General features: G+C 38.3%; 1 protein-coding gene across 1 annotated transcript in view; it reads left to right on the top strand.

Annotated features, from left to right (window-relative positions):
* The window catches only part of LOC108575991 (lachesin-like), a gene marked incomplete at its 3' end in the record, with an annotated part of 73,462 nt that overhangs the window by 7,476 nt on the left and 45,091 nt on the right, over window positions 1-20,895 (top strand). The window contains exon 2 of the mRNA XM_017938934.1: window positions 840-924. Within this exon, the coding sequence (XP_017794423.1) occupies window positions 840-924 (85 nt within the window). The remainder of the gene's footprint in view (window positions 1-839; window positions 925-20,895) is intronic.

Genomic DNA, 20,895 nt, shown 5'->3' with positions numbered 1-20,895 from the left:
GCCAGTGTGAAGCATTTAGTGGGTGCCGGATATAACCGGCGCTAGTCGCGAAAGAGTTAAGGCACTGTGTTCAGTTAACAATAGTACAAATTTTATTTACATAATTTACAATACTTGTTAAATAATATCTTTTGAATAAAATAATGCCTGATTTTAACGTTACTTTAACCGTTTGAGTGCCAAGCGGCGCGATCGCGCTTCTTCTATCCTGTCCTAAAAGCGCCAGCGCTCTAGGCTGCGAAGCCCATAATCACAGAGGGGTCGATTTTTTTCTATGCACGACTTTACGGTTACCCTCGAGTCTTAAGTGAAAAAAGATAAAATTAATATTAATATTTATTACATGTAAGCTGAGAACAGCGCAATCGCGCTCTTTGGCATTTTTGGACGCGGAATATGACGAGCGCTATCGCGCCGCTTGGCAATTTTCGATCGGGAAATAAGAAAGGCTCGTGGCACTCAAACGGTTAAAATCGGATAACAAAGGATCGATATATTTCTGATAAACAGCGAATTACACAAACAGCATGCACAGCTCTTTTCTATCAAAAAAACTGACCAAACTCCAATTATCAATAATGCAACAAAAGTACTTCTGCAGTATATCAAGATTTCCCTGGATTTCCCGCATCTCTCCCGAATTCTACTGTCGCAAACAAAAAATGAAGAGTAACATAATTATTCATAAGAGCAAAATAATCATTCACATCACATTTAATCACATTTTCACCCAAAATTTCTCTACGACGTAAGAAGCTATTCAATAAGCATAACTCTTCCCAAAATCTACCCCCTATCTCGACACTCGTCCCTGACGTCATTACCATTCTGTTTTTCAGGACGAGGATTACGGTAGCTACAAGTGCGTCGCGAAAAACCCACGTGGAGAGACCGATGGCACCATTCGCCTGTACAGTAAGTGTCGTTTGTTTACTCGCACTTTAAAATAAAAGAGAGAGAAAAACGTTTCCCGCGGAAACGTTTGCTGAGCTAATGACGGATCGTCGCGACGGGTACACCAGTGGTTCGCAAACGAGACACATCTTTTAAGCTCCTCGTTTCGAGAATTTTTCGGCTGTTTGCATTACGCCGCGCACGCGCCACGAATGGTCCTGATTAAGTATTACTCCTTTTTTTTCCCCTACCCTCCTTCTCTCTCTCTCTCTCTCTCATCAAGCGTTTTCTAATTTCTCTCGTTTCGTTAATTAACGCGCGCTCGCCCGTAACACGCCGCTGTATTTTTAATATTTTCCCCATTGTACGCAGGCTGCAATTTGTCCGGAAACGGGATAATAAAGTAGAAATTTGTATTTGCCCGAATTTGACGGCTTTGAAGTATAAAATGTCTCCGTGCGTTTGTTGACAGAAATGGTATGACAAACGTGGTAATTTTGAGTATTGTGAGTGGCTCGTTGCTAGTAGTGAATTAGCATATAAGACACATTGTGGAGAAATAAAGTACTGAAAATTTTCATTTTTTTCGAGAGAATTAGAGTAGGTTAGTAGTATTATTAAAGAAAATTGTGTGAAACGAATTTAGTTGAATATTATTGAAACAGTGGTGGGTTTTTTTTAAAGAGCATTTAACACCATTTGTTTCTAAAATTATGTGAATTTTATCGAAACAGTGAAAACAATGACGCACTTTAATTATGAGCATTTAAAGCTATTTATTTCTAATATTATTTAAATAAAATTTAAAAAATTGTCAAATTTCAATATCATCTCTACGGTGTCAACTGAAAACTTTAATCGACAGATTTCTACTTCAACAAAAGAATATCAAAAATATTAGGTCATCCCATAAGTTTCTGTCGAATTTTATAACCTAGACCAATATTTCCAACGCAGCCTCAAATTTGAGAAAAAAAATAAACGTAAATCACCTTCTCAATCCACAATTTTTTTCGATTTCTTTTAGTAAGATCATTATATCGTCGCTATAGAATTTCCTTCAACATTCATTATGTTATTTTGTGGTGCAAGATATCGTTCGAATTAAACGCAAAGATATAATAAGATTAATATATATATTTTTGATAAAGGTTACGTTGCATCGAAGCGCATTGGAAAAACTGAACTGTAACAATTGAATATCGGGCGCGAAGCCCAGCAGCGCCTCTACCGTGCTAGGCGGCGTTAATCGTGTTGCCAACCGGTTGCGGGCAGGGCTTCGCCTTTACCGACTGATTTACAACACATTAAAATATTTTTCGCGTTCGAACATATGGAATGACCTAATGTATTAAAAATCATACGTTGAATGCTATAACATTTTACCACAATACGTTCAATCGATAAAAAAAATCGATGCCAAAACCGTAACCGAAATCGATATCTTCGCTGATTTCGATTCTTCGCAACTGTTACAGTTTTTTTGAAACTGTTCGACGAGCCAGAATCGATATTATAACAGTTCTCGACCCCGGTTAGAACGTATCCGCAAAGTAGACGAAGACGAGGCCCGCGTTATTTGCTGGCACCGCTCGTCGGTCGGATGTAGAACGTTCTCTCAGTCGACGCGTTTGGTTTCAGATCAACTACACCACGGATTCCACTAATTCGGGTTTCCTTGGCAAATATATACGTGCAATTAATTAACCGACCGGTGAAGCTTCTGGGATCGCTTTTGCAGCGATCTATTAATTCGTGATTAAATCGTTCGCGAAATCGCGCGGAAACACCGCTATCCTTGGCCAACATTCCGTTACGCAGTTTGACTCGAGGCAACCGAGTAATTACAACCGATTCCCGTGATCGTGGAACTTCTTCTGGAAATCCTCATAATGGAAAAACAAACTTTCTTAAATGGATGTCTCGCGACTGTTTTATGAATCGATCCTGCTAATCTTGCACGGTTCGATTTCGACGTGGACAAAAGTACCTCTTCGGTCAATCGTGCATACTCTGTGACAATCAGAATTTTTTAAATGAAACGAAATGTGAGGATTGATGAGTTAAGGAGAAATTGAAGAATTTGGTGTTACGGAATAGTTGTTTCGTTTGTGGTTTTCTTTGTGATTTTGTGAAGTAATATTGAAAGTGAAATTCTCATTAATATCCCTCTCTTTGTCTCCGCCGGTAAATTAGGCCTCATGACATAACACGGAGAGAGCATGTGGACAGAAAAAGAGACAGATAAAAGAGGTTAGGTTTCTTAACCCTCATAAGGCGAAGGGGACATATTATCCCAAGAAACAAGACAAAAATTGCGTTACGAAAACTAGAGATTTATACGTCCATGTGCTTATGACATTCGCCTGTCAAATCACTGCATTTACAGATCTTTCTTTCAAGTGAACTTCGGTTCTCTTTGCAAATTTATAGAGTCACTTTGAGTAACTTTGCAAATTTATGGAGTAACTTTGAGTAACTTTGCAAATTTATAGAGTAACTTTGAGTAACTTTGAGTAACTTTGCAAATTTATAGAGTAACTTTGAGTAACTTTGCAAATTTATAGAATAACTTTGAGTAACCTTGCACTTTTGTAGAGTAACTTTGAGTAACTTTGCAAATTTATAGAATAACTTTGAGTAACTTTGCAAATTTATAGCGTAACTTTGAGTAACTTTGCAAATTTATAGAGTAACTCTGCAAATTTATAGAGTAACTCTGCAAATTTATAGAGTAACTTTGAGTAACTTTGCAAATTTATAGAATAACTTTGAGCAACCTTGCACTTTTGTAGAGTAACTTTGAGTGACTTTGCGAATTTATAGAATAACTTTGAGTAACTTTGAGTATAGAATAACTTTATAGAGTAAATTTTGCAAATTTATAGAGAAGCTTAATAAAAGCATCATAGAATTTTTTGCAATTTTTTGTTTCTTCTGTCTGAAAACACTCCTTAAAGGTTAACATATGGTTTCCTATTTTCTCGCATATCTTGAAAACCACAGTAAATACACAAAAATTATCACAACAAAAATTTAATGGATCTCATGCTCTCTGAAACTGTGCAATAAAATTGTTAAAAATTTAACTTACATTTTACCTGTATATGTAGTGTGAAGTAGCAACGAAGGAGAAATAACCTTGACCGACCAATACATTATCTCCTACTGTAGTTCTATAGAGGTAGGCAGCAACGTGATGGGCAAACCAGTTTGCTTCTCACCCTTGAACAATTCCCTCTGATCTCCGGACACACTGACCATCCTGGAAAGACCAAGTCCTTAGGATGGTGGTATGACACTTTGGCGAGAGAGTGGTCTCAACATAGGCTGTACTTGTGCTTCACAACGTGTCAATCACCACTGAGAGGCCAGAAGCCTGAATATGCGGCTTAACACGTTCCCTGCCACCGGGAAATCGTGCGGGACAGTGCTGTGAGCCACCAATTCGTAACTTTCATCCGGTCAATTTCATCGTGATTTTCGCGAGGATTTTCGCGGTGTTAGTCATCGATCACACAGGGAATGTATCAATTTTATTGTCGACACACTGTCGACGATGGCAGACGGGACAAGTTATTCTGTGTCGCATATGCTGTAGCAGTGATAGCAAACCTGTAACTCTAGTACGATCTTCGGGTCTTTTTTGACCCATCGTCTTCTTATTTTTTAAAAATAATTTTTACTGTTGTCAAATCTATATTCCCTTAACGTTATACGAAAAGTTTATTATCTAGGCTCATATCACGTGCTGGAAGCGAAAATTGTTGCACATAAGGTCTTTGGGTCTTTTTTGACCCAAGTGTACAGTCGAACGAAAGAATATACCAGTGAGGTGGGCGAAGAAACGCTGTCTCAATTTTTACATCTTAATTTATTAAGATCGGCTGTGACGATGAGTGTACAACTCACAGATGAGTACAATTTCTTACACATCGACGGTGGACAGGAAAAAACTGAACCGGAGTGTAGGTGTACGGTGTTTTCATATTGTTAGGACAGAAAGACAGAAGTAGAGATAGATAAAGCTGTGGAAACGGGAAATTTGTAGAAAACAGGGCCGTTCGTCCTCGTGCAAACCTGGATGCCACATGTGCGCTTCTTAGGTTACTCGAGGACGAAGGCAAGAATCTTAACACATCACCATCCGGAGACATAAAAATATGGCTTCTGTTGACTGCTAGTGAAATGCTGGAGACATATAAATAGCGTTTTGCACCCTGTGCCTTAAATGTCGGCGGTCTATAAATATGTTACAATATATGTATTACACTACCGGCCGAAAATTTGGAATCACCTGCCAATTTATATTAATATTGAATCTGCTACTAATTCTTTATTGATTTGAAATTGATGTTGCGGAGATCAATAGCACTTTACCTCGTTTCGATTGACTTGAATGATAAAAAATTCGTTGAAGAGTGATTATAAATGCTAACTTTCTTGGGGAATTTTTGTGCAACTTGCAATGCACAGTGATTCCAAACATTTGGCCGGTAGTGTACATATACTAAAAGTGACACTTCTTATCAACTGTCAAATAAAAAAAAAGTTATAACCATTTTCGTAAAGCGACGTAACGTAGTCGAAAACCTTAAAATGTGCGGGGCTACACGCATCAGTTTTCGCGCAAACAACCGTACAGTGTTAATCTTGCGAAGGCCAAAAGAACGGAAACTGAAAATCTGAAGAAGTTGGAAAAGAGAAAATTCGAGTAGAAGAATAGAAGGAGGTCTGGCCACACCAGTGTTAAACAGTATAGAATACCCAAGAAATCATCGAACAAAAATCCCTCGAAGCTAGTCCAGCTAAGCGTCACTGCAGTAAAATCGAAAACCTCGGGCAATCACAATACGCGAGAAAATCTCCACGTTTTCCACTTACCTCGATGCCGCAGCTAAAATTCAGCTTCTTCCGAAGCAGCGCTTATATCGCGCTTAATGTATGCATATGACATAAAGAGCCGGCGCAGAAATGGCCAGTCGCTGTGCAAACTCGCGTGCACGCGAACCTACGGACACGTTTGCACGTGGAAGGGTTGATTTCGGTGTGTTCAGTCGGTATCCCGGGCAGGGTAGGATGAGAAAGAGCGAGGAGAGACTGCTCTCCATTAGTATGCATCGGTTTTTCGCATTAGCGACATTCAAATGAAGCGAGCGTTTAGCATAAAAGGCTACCGGCAAGAAAAAGGCTGTCGTTGATCCCTTGCCGGCGATTACCTCTCGTAAAACAGGACGAAAGCAGCCTGAATTCGTGAAAATCCGTGGCCACGGGGCTCGGCTGCCTTGCGAGCCCGCGAATCGTTTATCCGTCAAACATTTGCCATGCATTCGATACGATTTCCGTGATACGCGTAGAGTAGACAGCTTCTCAAAGGGAAATACTCGAAAAATTTTGGAGAACGATTGCGAAAAGCAAAGTAGGTTACGTTTTTTTTTACTTTTAAATAACTTCTTCGTAAATATATAGAGAAAGTTGATCCTTGTGTGCTTTCATAAATTTTAATTTTGTCGAAATTTGGATGCTGAACCAAGTTCGATGCTGAACAATTCTTGAATTTTTTATAAATATATTAAAGCGATTGGAGTATTGTGACAGAGCAAATTTTGTCCGATTTTTAGCGGTAAGTTTAAACGATCGTAACTTCTTCAATATTAAATTTTATTAATCAAAATAAGAACCATTGCATTTCACACATTTTTTCCAATTAGTTCAAAGTTTCTGAATTCCATTTTTATAAAAATTCGGAGGTCTGGTGACGGTAAATTGTTGAAAGGCATTTTCGACAGTCTCTTGATTAATAAACAATAATATAGATTATTAGAGATTTTTGTAAATTGTCCGTTTCTTGAAAGTACCTGCACAGCTAACGACTGCGATGAAATCTAGATCAAGAGTTGTTTAATTTCAATGAAACGTGATTATAATCAGCAAGAATGAAAGACTTATTTGAATTCTAATTGAGACTAAATGCTATCTGGATTTAATCTCACAACGAAGATAATTAACTTCAATGGAAGAATTTCATTAGCGAGATGGAATGTATCTATTGATTAGCCCCGACATTTCATTCAACCGTGATGCACAAATGCGTTAAACGAGAAGTTCATCACGTTTGTAGTAATCTCCGTGACAGAATCCCTTTCATTTTAGAATATTCCAACTCTAGACATGAACGAAATAAGAAACACAAAACGTCAACATAATTTCACTGACAAAAAATTATGACGAAAAATCCGTTTCTCGTTAAATTACACGTGATCTCTCATTCGGTAAATATTAAACGAAACACTCACACAAATTTTTGAAAATTACATTAACCCCTTAACGTATGATTACTTTTCCGACTGTGCATCTAAGCGTCGGCCATTTAACGTTTTAGTACTGTATCAGGTAACAAGAACTAATCTGTCACAAATTAATTACACTTCGTAATCCTCAGTCTTAGAAATTCAAACGAAAACTAGGATTACAATGAATTTTTCTTACTGATATAACGATTTTTGTCGCATCTTCGTCAGAATCTCTGCCGCGAGTCTGACAAGTTGTCATATGTTAAGGGGTTAAAATAGTGTCCTATGCATCCAAGCATCGGCAATTTACTCTTTTAGATAAGAAAATTGACTAATTACATTTGGTAATTCCGAGTCTTATAAATTAAACCGAAAATTACAATAAAAATTAATTTGTCTGATTTCGTCGTGTCTTGACTAGAATCTGTGTCACGAGTCCGCTGTTACGAAGCAATGGGTTGAAGTGAACCAATTCCACTGTTTACTACCTGTCCATCGACAACTTATTATCTCACCGAAGGTAGCAATTTCCACTATTATATATAACAATAGCAAACAAGTCCGCTTTCTCCTCTGGACTGAAAGGTTAATAATTCCCGCGACCTAATTATTGCAACAATCGGAGGCCTACAATACGCAAAGGTCAATACGAAACTGATCGATATATCGGAAACAATAGTCCATCCGGTGAACTGACTGACGTTGTTTGAGCGCGAACAACAGCAATATTAAGCGTCGTTTTGATCGGGAAAGGTGCGTACGTGTTCAATCTTTGACCATAGATCTCGGTGTTAGCAACACCGGGTACAACTCTATTCCAAGTGGTCGGCCCCAATAGACCATTGGTGTAGCGGTAATTTTGAATTATTGCGTGATAGAAGGGAGGCTGAAATTAGCCGGCCGCTGAAAGCCACGGCGAGTAATCGAATGCGTTATGGGGGCCGTGTTTGAGAATCATCGCTAATTTTCACTGGCAAAGCAGAACTAATAACTTTTATCGCCGCTGATTATTAGCAGTTATTGGATGTTCGAGCTTAGCTGATTAAACCTCGCGGAAGACTCATTAACGGTGCACGTACACTACGCGTAATTTGACGAATAAAGATTGAAGATTTTTGGACAATAATGTCGACGTTTCCCCGAAAATATTTACACAGGGCAGTGTTTGTATTTGAATTGATGTAGAAGTTGTTCTTTTGGTACTGTTGAAAATAAATGGTAGGGAACGGCGAAAATGTTAATTGCAATTAAAAATAATTCACTGAAAATGAGACGGATAGTTATGCATAGGAGGAGGAATTTTAAAACACGCATCTAGTCAAAAGTGAAAACTAGATGCGGAGATATGAACAGAATTTACAAGCTGAAATTAAATGTTGCATGCTCGGGTGAATGCTGGAAAAGTTTTTAAGAATAAAGAGGCTGTCAAATCAGAATAGAATCGTGGAACGAAGTTATAGAATTTGTATTGCTAGGTGTTTTCCGTGTAATAGTTTATAATGATGCTTTATGGTAATGACAACTGTCAGAAAACGATAAGTGCATATGATAATAATTTGACACAACTTGCACTACTAAGATAACTGGTAACTCTGGTAACTATAAAACGACACTTACAACTCTGAGGCAATTTAAACAACTCTTAGACGACTTGTACAACACTCCATCTCGAACATTTTGATGACTCTTACAACATTTCCACTCTATTTGCAATTCTGGCTCTATCTACAACACTTCTACTCTATCTATAACCCTCTTACTCTATCTACAACTCTCCCACTCTATCTATAACACTCCCAATCTAACTACAACACTGTCACTCTATCTGCACCTCTGTCTCTATCTATTACACTATGACTCTTACACACTCTTACTCTATCTATAACTCTGACTCTATCTACAACACTCCCACTGCATATACAACACTCCCACTGCATGTACAACACTCCCACTCTATCTACAACACTGTCACTCTATCTACAACACTCATACTCTATCTACAACACTCCCACTCTATCTATAACACTGTCACGTTATTTACAACACTCATAATCTACCTACAACACTCCCACTCTATCTGCACCTCGGTCTCTATCTATTGCACTATGACTGTTACTTTATCTACAACACTCTGACGACTCTTGCAACACTCCCACTCTATCTACAGCACCCGTACTCTATCTACAACACTCCTACTCTATCTACAACATTCCCACTCTATCTACAACTCACCCACTCCATCTGCACCTCTGCCTCTATCTATCACATTACTACCCTTACACACTCTTACTCTATTTGCAACTCTGACTCCATTTACAACACTCCCACTCTATCTACAACACTCCCACTCTATCTGCATCTCTCCTACTCTATCTACAACCCTCCCACTATATCTGCAACTCTGATTCTACCTACAACCTGTAGGAAAAACTCCTGCTTCGCCTACTCTATCTCCCACCATACACGCACGCTATTTCTGGGTTTTCTCCCATTCAAAATGGTCACCGCATCGGTGGACCTAATTCGTCATCGAGAGTTTTCACGATAGATTTGACTTGTATCCCCCTCGACCACCACTTTCTCTTTCATAATCCTCTTACAGTGCTTCTTAAAACTACGTAGAAAGGGGCGAACATTTTTACTATAGCGCAAAGTTTAAAAGAAGGAAAAAAGGGGACATTTATAACGAAACCTTAGTTTCATCCTAGTCGAGTGCGAATGAAAGAGCAAAAATAGCTCCGTGGAACGGTGAAAGAAAGAGAAAGAGGGAGGGAATAAAACAGGCGTAAATATAGCGTCGGTATACCAGAGGGAAATTCTCAGCGTGTTCCGGGAAAATTGCTTTCTAATTGGCGAGATTTTTAAAAGTCACACAATAGCTCAGAGAGTTTTTTGCCCCCGGACACGAATATTACTTACTAATTGGTCGCTTTCATGAAACAAAGAGGTATAAAGGTATTATTCCTCGGGGTTTGCAAACACCGCGCCAACCTGTTCGCAATTATTCAGACTTAGTTGTCTAAATTCTTTCACTGATTGTTCGGCCGCGTGTTCATTCGGCTCCTTTTCACAGTCATAATCCGGAGTGGTTCTTCACGCGATGAAGTTTAATTTCGCCTTTCGTTTCTCTTTATTTTATCGTGTGCCGTTTGCGTGACGGTTGTCAACAGACAACTTGGGGGGAAAAAAGAAAACGATAAGTAGGGACTACTCCTATCCACTTGACTCGCAAAATTGCTTTTACCGCGAAAGTGAAATCAATCCGACCATTTATTATTCAAATCCTAATACAACAGTTTTTTAATAATTGAATCTGTTTGCTAACTTTTTAATAAATTGAGACTGTCAAATGAATCGATTGAAAATATTAGAGAATTATTTGATTTAAAAGGATCTAAAGGGACAATTGATTTTAAGAATGCAAGTAAGTAGTTCTAGATAAAAGGTAGACAATAACCCTTCTTTAAGTGCATCTATAGTAATTTTTCTTACAAATTGTAAGTATCTGCATTAAGGCTAGGTAAGAGTTTAAATTTCTTGAATAAAAAAATGGCAAATTACCTATACATTTTGAGAGAATGCAAAACAGGTATTAACCATATTATTACTCATTTTTGGAAATATGTAAAATGTTCAAAAGAAATATATTCACAGCTAAATATTACAGTTTCTCGAAACGGTAGATTATTTTCACAAAATTTTCAACTTTCTAATATCAAAGCAATACTTTCACTTGAACACAGCACCAACAAATTTGCAAAAATCCTATTAACCATCGAACGCATAACACCATAAACCACGCGTCGAGATATTTAACGTCGACCAAAACCCTTGAAAACATTAAAAGGCGCACCAGCAATACTCCACGTTTCCCGAGTTCAGGAAGATTCCTCGTCCATCCCCCCGTTCCGTGTCCCGTCGTCCGCGAGGAGATTGATCTTTCTCCTCGAAACATCGGCTACAAAGAGATACCGGGACTCGAAAGGAATTCGAATTCATTCCGTCTGCGGAGTAGAGGGAGTAAAATAACCCAAGCCGCGGTCTAGGGAAGTCCCAAAAGGGATCCTCTCGCTATCCACCGAACGTTAGACAAGGATGGACAGAGGAATGAAACACGCGAAGAGAGGGACGAACGAACGAACGAACGAACGAACGAACGAACGAACGAACGAACGAACGAAACGAACGAACACCGACACGTACGATCGCAGAACGCGCAAGAAGAGGGAACTGTAAAATGGAAGAACCCATCGATAGCAAAAGAAACGACAAAGGAACAACGTGTGGGAACCAACAAAAGAACGAAGAAAAACGAGTAAGAGAAAGAGAGAGGTAATAGAACGGTCGATAACACAGGGATCTGAAATTAAGTGGTAGAAGTCAGAGATATGTCAGACGAGTTTTATTAAGCGGTATAAAAAAGAGATTTGTAGTCTGACTGTGGGAGGGGGAGAGCTCCGCTACTCTCGAGGCCAAGGGTAACTCTACTTGTGGAACTCTTGCCCTTGGTGAGGACCTGGCGAGGGGATGAACAGAGTGGGAGAGGTAAATGTGGAGAAGAAGAGGTCGAACGTAGAGCAGGAGGTCGTAGAGATATGAATTTATTATTAAGGACCGCCTAAGGGAGAAAGTACCCCTGTTTCTTGATAAGCAACCATTCCATCCGTGACACACCGTCCCACCTGCCTGTCTTTCTCTCCTTACCTCTTGCATCCCTTCCTCGTCTTTCCTCAAACCAGCGATCCCTCACTTTTCTTCTGACGCGCAAACTCTTCTCTTTTTTTCATCGTTCGCTGAAAAAGCTCGAGCGCGGCTAATTTATTCCATAGCGAAGTCAAACTGCTATTTGTGAGGGTGGAACCAGGAGGCCCGGAGGAAAGGACAGATGCAGGCCGCTGCAACGAACACAAAACCTGCGGTCGTTCCGCGGATAGCAACAATATCGTATTCATTCGGCTGTTCTCCCCTTTCCTCCTCCATCTTTCTTCCTCCTTCTTCTTCTCCTTTTTTCTCGCTACCGTTTCCCTCCGCTTTCCCACAGACTTCGAAACTTCGTATACATAATGCAATGCCTCCTCTTCTTCTTCTGCGTCTTCTTCTTCCTGTTTGGCCGGAGGGCTGAGACGAGGATTTAATTGTCGGTCGTTAGGCGACCTTCCTATAGGCATTTATGACGTTGATTCCTTTCCCCCGACTTTTTCACCGACCGTCTCGCCGTCTTATTAATTGTGCAAAGCCGCGTTTCGGCCTTGAAACGTACCGGAGATGAGACCAGGCGTCTCTTCTGAATTTTTCAGCAACAAGAACTCTTGAAACTTTCGACGATTTTGTTTGTTCAAGGGGGAGAGGACAGGTACCTATCGAGAGATAGGTAGTTTTGCGACACTTTTCAGAGTTTGAACGCAAGTTCTTTTCAGCCGTGTTGCTGGAACTCTTTAATTAATTATGCAGGAATTCGAATCTGAAGAGGATGAAAAATTAACTTTGAACCTTGAATTTTTTTAACGCCTTTTCGACTTGTCGCATGTCTTTTCATATTATTTGCGTTTTCTGCGCTCATTGGAATGAAAAAATGGTTGGTGTTTTAGGTAGTCGATTTTTCCTATCATTTCACTCTCAAAGTTGGAAACTTTTGGTGAAATTCTGATTAATTTGACTGTTTCGTTGATTCTAGGAAGCTCAGGCTATTTACTCACGTAATTCACGTAAATTATAGCATCGAAACATTTTCACAGAAATTTCAATTTTTGCGTTTGTTTACCCGGCAGAAATTTGGAAAAAATTTTTCATTTTCTACCCTTTCACTTTCAAAGTTGGAAACTGTTTTTGATTAATTTGAAATTTTTGTTAATTCTAAGAAGCTCAAGCTATTTATTCACGTAAATTATGCCGAATTTTAAAGTACAACAGCGAAACATTCCCACACAAATTTCTTTTTCATCATTCATGAAAAAATCTCCATGAATAGACGAAAAATGCTGTTGAACCAGCCTCGACTTCGTATCCCGCTGCGTGTTCGGCCTTTTGTCTTCGCGTTTGACCCGTAGAGGCAGATTATTAGAATCAAACTTGCACGAATACACGTACCGCGCATATTTGTAGATTTAATTTCACTCGTGATATTAAATCTTCCTTCCCAACTGACATTTCTGTTTCACCAGACACCAAATGAGCTGCTTGTTAATAAATTACGGAAGCGAATTACCTCGCTCGTAAAGTATTCGCGAAAATTTTTGCTTATCACTGCGAGACACGCGAACGAAAAAAAAAAATTCGAGCTTTTGCTCTTTTCGGTATATTTCTTTAAATAATTCAAATTGTCGGTAATATCAGGTCATCCCATAAGTCGTGTCGCCTCTTATCGCAGTTCATATAAACATCCGTATCTTGTTTCGGCGAACTGTTTATGAAAACTTCTTCCTATGCCTATCAAGAGGTATCCTCTCAGTCTAAAACGTGCATTCGAAACACTCAGAACGATATCTTCCGCTTAAGAAAATTCAAACAACGAGTGTCGACGAAATTCATTTTCGGCATTGTATGCTGTATGAATTTAAAAAAGGCAGTACAGTGAAAAACGCCGTTAAAAATATTTGTGACGTGTACGGTAAAGATGTTTTAAGTGTAAGAAAATGTCAAAGGTGGTTTTCCAAATTTCGAAACGGGGTTTTGGATCTTTAGAATTTTTTGAAAATGGAATTAAGCGGTTGATTGAGAGATGTGTGAGAAAATCCGTTCTGAAGACGGTGAAAGGCCCAGCGCGCTCGGTGGGGGTGATCAGTCTAAAACGTGCATTCGAAACATTCAGAACGATATCTTCCATTTAAGAAAATTCAAACAACGAGTGCCGACGAAATTCATTTTCGGCATTGTATGCTGTATGAATTTAAAGAAAGCAGTGCAGTGAAAAACGCCGTTAAAAATATTTGTGACGTGTACGGTAAAGATGTTTTAAGTGTAAGAAAATGTCAAAGGTGGTTTTCCAAATTTCGAAACGGGGTTTTGGATCTTCAGAATTTTTTGAAAATGGAATTAAGCGGTTGATTGAGAGATGTGTGAGAAAATCCGTCCTGAAGACGGTGAAAGGCCCAGCGCGCTCGGTGGGGGTGACTCCGCCCCTTTGGGCCTTTCCCTGGGCCTGTTCGCGTAGGGATGGACAGAGATCGGCAGGACGACGCGTTCTCACTCTTCCCAAGACCATCGAACGCGTACTTTTTGCGAACGACGGAACGCGGAAATAGTCTTCGTGTAAAATACACTGTTGCGAGAACGTGGTAACGTTTAATTAATTTTACGCCCACCCTACTCCGAGTACTTTCTGACAGATGGGAGAACGTCGTTGAAAACGATGGACAATACGTCGACGATTAAAAGTAAATGTAATATTATTTTACGCTTAAACTCACCGCCAAAAAACGACACGACTCATGGGATGACCTGATAGGACCGAAATCCTCGTGTTAGTTTACTAAATGAAGGATAAAATAAATGGAAATATTTGTATCAGAAAATAGGAACATTTAAATAAAGGAAATAAAAATAATTTAAATCAGCGATTGTAATAATATTTGACAATAATTCGGTATATCGGTACGTTAATGTTCATACATTGTGTATTTGTCATTTTTCGCTACTATTTTTGCGTTCGGAAGGATTTATCGTTATCTTTAGAAATATGTTTTGAAATGCGGAGCAAATTGAAAACATTGAGTGAGTTTCCGATGCATGTCGATATGATACGCAATATCGATGGAAAATACACGTACTTCGATATAAATATCCAAATGAAATAACTTTTCTATCGTTAATATTTTTAAGGATACACAGAATTTCATAAATGTTTCACAAAATTTGAAATTTGTTTCGATAGATTCATAGTGAATTTAAGGCAAACAAGTGTTTTCATTGTTCATCTTATTCATAATATTAACGATGATTCGATTGACGGATAATTTTATTAAATATTAATATCAAGAATACAACAGAATTCTAATTTTTATATTAATTTTCATATTTCCGTTAGATGAAATATTCCCACGTTTCCACATCTACGCTCGCTTTGTAGTCTTTCGAGGTATCGCGCAAAGCTTAGTGCGATCAATGCTGATTACGATTTCGATTAACGTGTTTACCAAATGGAAAGGATAGCTAATCAGATGAAATCGAGATCCATCCGACCATCGTCAAGAAGTGTTTCGTTTGATGTGCTTCCACGATGCAGTGCGTATGAGCACTATAATAGGTGCATCCACGGTGCATAGTAGCTATTAATTAGGCGTATTAATTATGCTAATCGGGACGTATCATCGCGGGGTGTGTATTGTAGCGTGTACGTACCGCATAGCCTAATGTTTGGGTAACGTTTCTTAGTGCCGTGGCAAAATGAGAAATTAGATTGCTGTGAAAATTCTGGTAAATTGAAAATAATGCTTTGTAGTAGAATTTTCGGAATGAAAGGATTTTCTTTGGTATCTGGGAAGAACACACAAAAGTTTATTTATCTTTCGTCGATACATGTTAAATGTTCGATACAGAATAATTTCGAACAAATCAATGCAGTGTTCGAGCTGTTGCTTTTGCTTTCTGGCGTCCGGCTTTAAGCAGCTGTACTCTCCCGTTACAACATTAACGAAACGGATAAAACGATTTATAACAATTACTGTGGGAAGGCGTCCGATGAGCCTCCTGTACCCTACTCTCTGGAAGGCGCCCGGCGGATAGTCCAGCCGTTCTCTCCTCCAGAGAGTGACCCAGGTCTCAGTCCCCGTACTCTCCTGTGCTGTAAGGGCGTCCGAAAGCTAGGCTCCGTACTCTCCCACTCTGAAGGGCGACCGATGGAAATACCTCGTTCTCTCCCAGCAGAGTACAGCAAGAATGCTTGGCCGCGTCCGCGGCCGTGGTATTTATATTTGACTGTTGCTAATGAAGCGCGGCTTATCAACAAGTCGCGTCGCTAAATGGCTTCCCGCGTAAAACCGCGAGTCTACCGCGGATCGCGAGCAAGTTTGTTCTGGAAGCTTCTATCGCTTTGACGACGAGGATAGAGAGTCGTCCCTCTCACTTCCTCTCGCGGAATGGAATTTCTTGGTCGCCGTCTTCGTTGATGGTCGTTACAGCTTTAATTTTCTAAAAATTCAAAAAGGAACAGAATTCACTTATTTTTGCATTTAAATATTATTCTTCCGTATACTTTTCTTGTATACAGCACTGAAATTATTAAATATTATTTTTCTGTATACTTTTCTTCTATACGGCTTCTAAATTATTAAGAATTATTTTTTATTATTTAAATTAATTACTGACGATTTTTCAGAGAAAAGTATTACTTGAATATTTTCAACGGTGAGTTTCCTGTTGCATTTTAAAGGAAATTAATTTATGTTTCCTTTTGGTAATACATTCCGAAGTCGTAGTATGAATTATATCTGTAACTTGATGAATATTGAATTACGATAAGGAAGGTATTACAGAAAGAAAGGAAATAATAGAAGTTTATGTTACTTCAACATTTCGAAGAATTCTGAAGTTACGTACTTGTATAATTTTATCAATTATAAAATTGACGTAGTGCAAAACTGTCCGGTAATCCTTCTGCAAAATGCGGCAAATGAAATCTGAAATGCAACCCTTTGAGGAGATGAAATACTGATTTTTAATGTACAAGCTTGTGAAGAAAACTTAGAACAATAAGTTGACAGCTGAACGTAAACGAATACAGTTTTGTGATATAAATCTCCAAGTTATTCGATATTTGATAATAGGATCGGGTTCAATATGTATTCACGAATCGAATTGGTTCTATGATAATAAGTAGGTCGCTTTTCTTCTCTTACAATAGTATAGCGTAATTCATCAACACTAATCCAAAGATTAGAAAAGGGAAAAAATTAAATTTCACATTTTACAGTGGTTTTCATATTTCAGGCGTAAAGTATATTTAAATCTCCAATTAATGAATCGTTAATTAGAACAAACAGTAACAATAGCCGAACAATTATAGTACAGATAATTCAAGTTCGGATATATTTCCAGTTTCACGAGCTCTTCGAATGATTTCTCAACTCTTCCAACGAGTTGGAGGACTAATTCCATTTCCATTCGGTAATCTGTCCGTCATAATTTCCACGTTAAACTACTTTCCGTATAAACAGAATGTTAGTTGGTGTCTGTAGTATTGCTCGTTGGGGTTGTCATTGTGAGACGAACTTGAAGAAAATTTGTCTCCGTTCTTAATAGCTTGGCTGATGAAGATCCACTTCCACGATAAAAGAAACAACAGTATCGCTTTTACGTCGCGTTTTCGCGACAAATATAGAATTCTTCATTTCGATCTTTCCTCTTAAAACGTTGTAACTGTTTGAATTAGGACTGTAAAATTTGGAATAGTTCGACTATTCGAATTATTCGGATGATTTCCAGTACGAATTCTTTATTCGGATAGTTTTGAATACGAGTTCTTTACTCGAATAATTCGGATAATTTCGAATACAAATTTTTTTTTCAAATAATTCGGGTAATTCGAATAGTTCGGATAATTTTGTATACGAATTCTTTACTCGAATCATCCCGATAATTTTGAATACGAATTCTTTACTCGAATAATTCGGATAACTTCGAATATGAAATCTTTTTCAAATAATTCGGGTAATTCGAATAGCTCGGATAATTTTGAATACGAATTCTTTACTCGAATAATTCGGATAGTTTCGAATACGAATTCTTGTCCGAATAATTCGGGTAATTCGAACAGTTCGGATAATTTTGAATACGAATTCTTTACTCGAATAATTCGGATAATTCCGAATACGAATTCGTTTTCGAATAATTCAGGTAATTCGAATATTCGAAGTGTTTGAATTTCAGATTATGCCGAATGCTTCGTAAATTTTGAATATAAGATTGTGACATATGAATTTGATATTCAATTATTCGAAATTGAAATCCGAATTCTAGTGGTATTCGAATGCTCGAATATTTCGAATAATTAGAATATTCGAAGTGTCTGAATTTCGGAATCTGCCGAATATTCGAAGAGTTTGAATTTCGAAATCTGTCGAATATTTCGTTCATTTCGAATTTTAATCGACTCTCATCGACATAAATTTTCATAAAAAAATACAAATCTAAAATTCTACAATCCCACAAAATAAAATACGATTACATTACAGAAACACTAAGTTACCTACTGTTTCATAAACCGTATCTACGTAACGTGCAAAAGAAAGAAAGTTATTTACGTGAAAATATCATTAAAAATCCTAAGAATCGTAGTTTCAAAAAGGAAAACGTTTTATAAATCACGAGCATCGATTATCCGCCGTCTAGCCAGCAACTTTTCATTAAAAAAAGAAAAGAAGATCTTCGTCTACTTAACGTATCCATCTCAGCTACGAAAGGCAAAAAAAAAAAAGAAAACTGGGGGAGAAAAACAGAAAGAGAGAAAATGCAGAACGGGAAGCTGTTTAAGGATGGAAAATCGTTCGCCATGGCGGTTAATGCGTCGCGATCAATTATTCAAGCGAGGCTCGCGCGGCCGGTTTCGATTAATTGAAGGAAAACACGAGACGGTTATTGGGCGTTTAGAAATTTACCAGAAGTTCCGCCGAGATTTTCATTCCGGTCCGAGGATCCCGCTAATGAATTCTTTACCTCAATACGCGCGTAAACAGCTTCCTCGAAGGCTCTTTTGCGCTGCGATATCGAACTTGCCCCGCTCGCGGCTTTAATTACGAATTGATCGGGGTCCTTCGCGAACTTACCAGACGACAACGTCGGGACGCCTATTGTGTAACCTCTCCGCAGAGATGTAAAAATTTGCCCCGAAAATTTGTCGACTTGGAAACTTTTAACTTCGTTAGCCAGCTTGCAAGGAGTCACCTAATCTAAAAATTCTAATTTTAATGAAACTTGTTTAAAGCATAATAAAAAACGCAAACAATAATTTTTTTTCCAGAAGAAAATTATTTTGAAAGAGTAAAATCAACTCTTAAAATTTTCACGTGAGTCGAATAAATATTTAAATAATTACTAACATGAACTGTCTTTGGATGAAAGTTGAAATATTTATGTGAAATTGCATTTCATTTTAGACACGCATAAGATATTTCTTCGTGAAAATGTTTTTGTCAGAATTGGAAAAGCGTGAAAAATTTGAGGGCAAATTTCACTTCCTTGAACTGATTCTTCGTACGAAAAGAATTGCTCCTTGAATAGTTCATTATGTTCTACAGTAGACCTACATACACGCAAAGTTTCATTAATACCAGAATTTTCGAGTTGGGTGACTTTCCTTGTTAGATTCGATCAATTATTTAACTCCTTCGTGCACACTTCGAACCGTTATTTTGCCCGCCATTGTACAAATATGGAGTTTGCGTTGCAAATGGAAGCTGTTGGAATGTATTGTGTTACTTACTGCTGGTTCGAGTGGACAATTGAAGTACCATAATGCTTTAATAAATTTAATCGTCGTATTTGATTAATGTTAGAAATTTACTTTTTTTCGTTAAATAATACGAAACGCTGGAAACGAAGGTATTGGGAAAAATGAAAAGTGCAACGAAGAATTCGAGGAATATTCCATGAATATCCATAAAAATGAGGAGAAATTGTGCAGATTATATGAAAAACGAATAATCGGGTATTAAATTAAAACATTAAAATTTTTATATTTACCACATTATAATATATTTTCCAAAGAATTATACCTCTGCTTACGCTGATCAATCATAATGAATACTGCGAAAGAATGAATTAACCCTTTCACTGCTGTTGACGCCTACAAGCGTTTCGAAAATTTCCTCACACAGTTTCGTTAGCGACGTTTGGCACACTTCCACCTCAATTTTGTCCTTTGCGCATTTTCACCGTAATTCAACCCTCAAATTTCGCCCTTTGAACTCTTCCACCTTAATTCGATAAAATGACCAATTTTTCAATGAAAATTAAAAAATTTTCCATCTACCATGTACAAAATCGTCATCTTAAATTTCAATGAACCCCTTAACGTATGATCACTTTCCCGACTGTGCGTCTAAGCGTCGGCCATTTAGCGTTTCGGTACTGTATCAGGTAACAAGAACTAATCCGTCACAGATTAATTACATTTAGCAATCCTTAGTCTTACAAATTGAAACGAAAGTTAGGATTAGAATTCATTTTTCTTACTAACGTAACCATTTTTCTCACATCTTCGCCAGAATCTCTGCCGCGTGTCTCACAGGTTGTCATATGTTAAGGGGTTAAAAATTAAAATTTAAAAATTTGCCACCTACCACCTACAAAAAACCAGCCACGACGAAACGGTTAAACTAAATGCCGTATAAAATCCTAAAAGATATGAAATCCGTCGATACAGCAAGAAACTTGTCCCCCCACGAGAAAGAATCTTCCCAGAAATTGCCCCGATTTTCCACGTTAATCAGAAAGCGTCCCGGAGTCGAGAAGAAGTGTAATCTCGAACGACCAGAGAGAAGTTCAACGTACGCGATGATTTCCCATATACACGAAAACGCGGGCAGGGGGTTGGGAACTTCTTCAATCGTTCGGTAATCGCGCGATTACCCCGTCGAGCAATATCAGCGAAAGTCCCGCGGAAAGTTCCCTCTTATCGTCACTCGAGAGAAGACGCCCGCAATTTAATGTCACTGTTGCTTTCTTCCGGAAGACAGACACGAAGTTTCTCCCCCTCCTCCTCTCTTCCTCTTTC

This window comes from Habropoda laboriosa, unplaced genomic scaffold (genome assembly GCF_001263275.1).
Source record: "Habropoda laboriosa isolate 0110345459 unplaced genomic scaffold, ASM126327v1 scaffold36, whole genome shotgun sequence".
Lineage (NCBI taxonomy): Eukaryota > Metazoa > Arthropoda > Insecta > Hymenoptera > Apidae > Habropoda > Habropoda laboriosa.
This window is presented reverse-complemented; position numbering and strand designations above follow the sequence as displayed.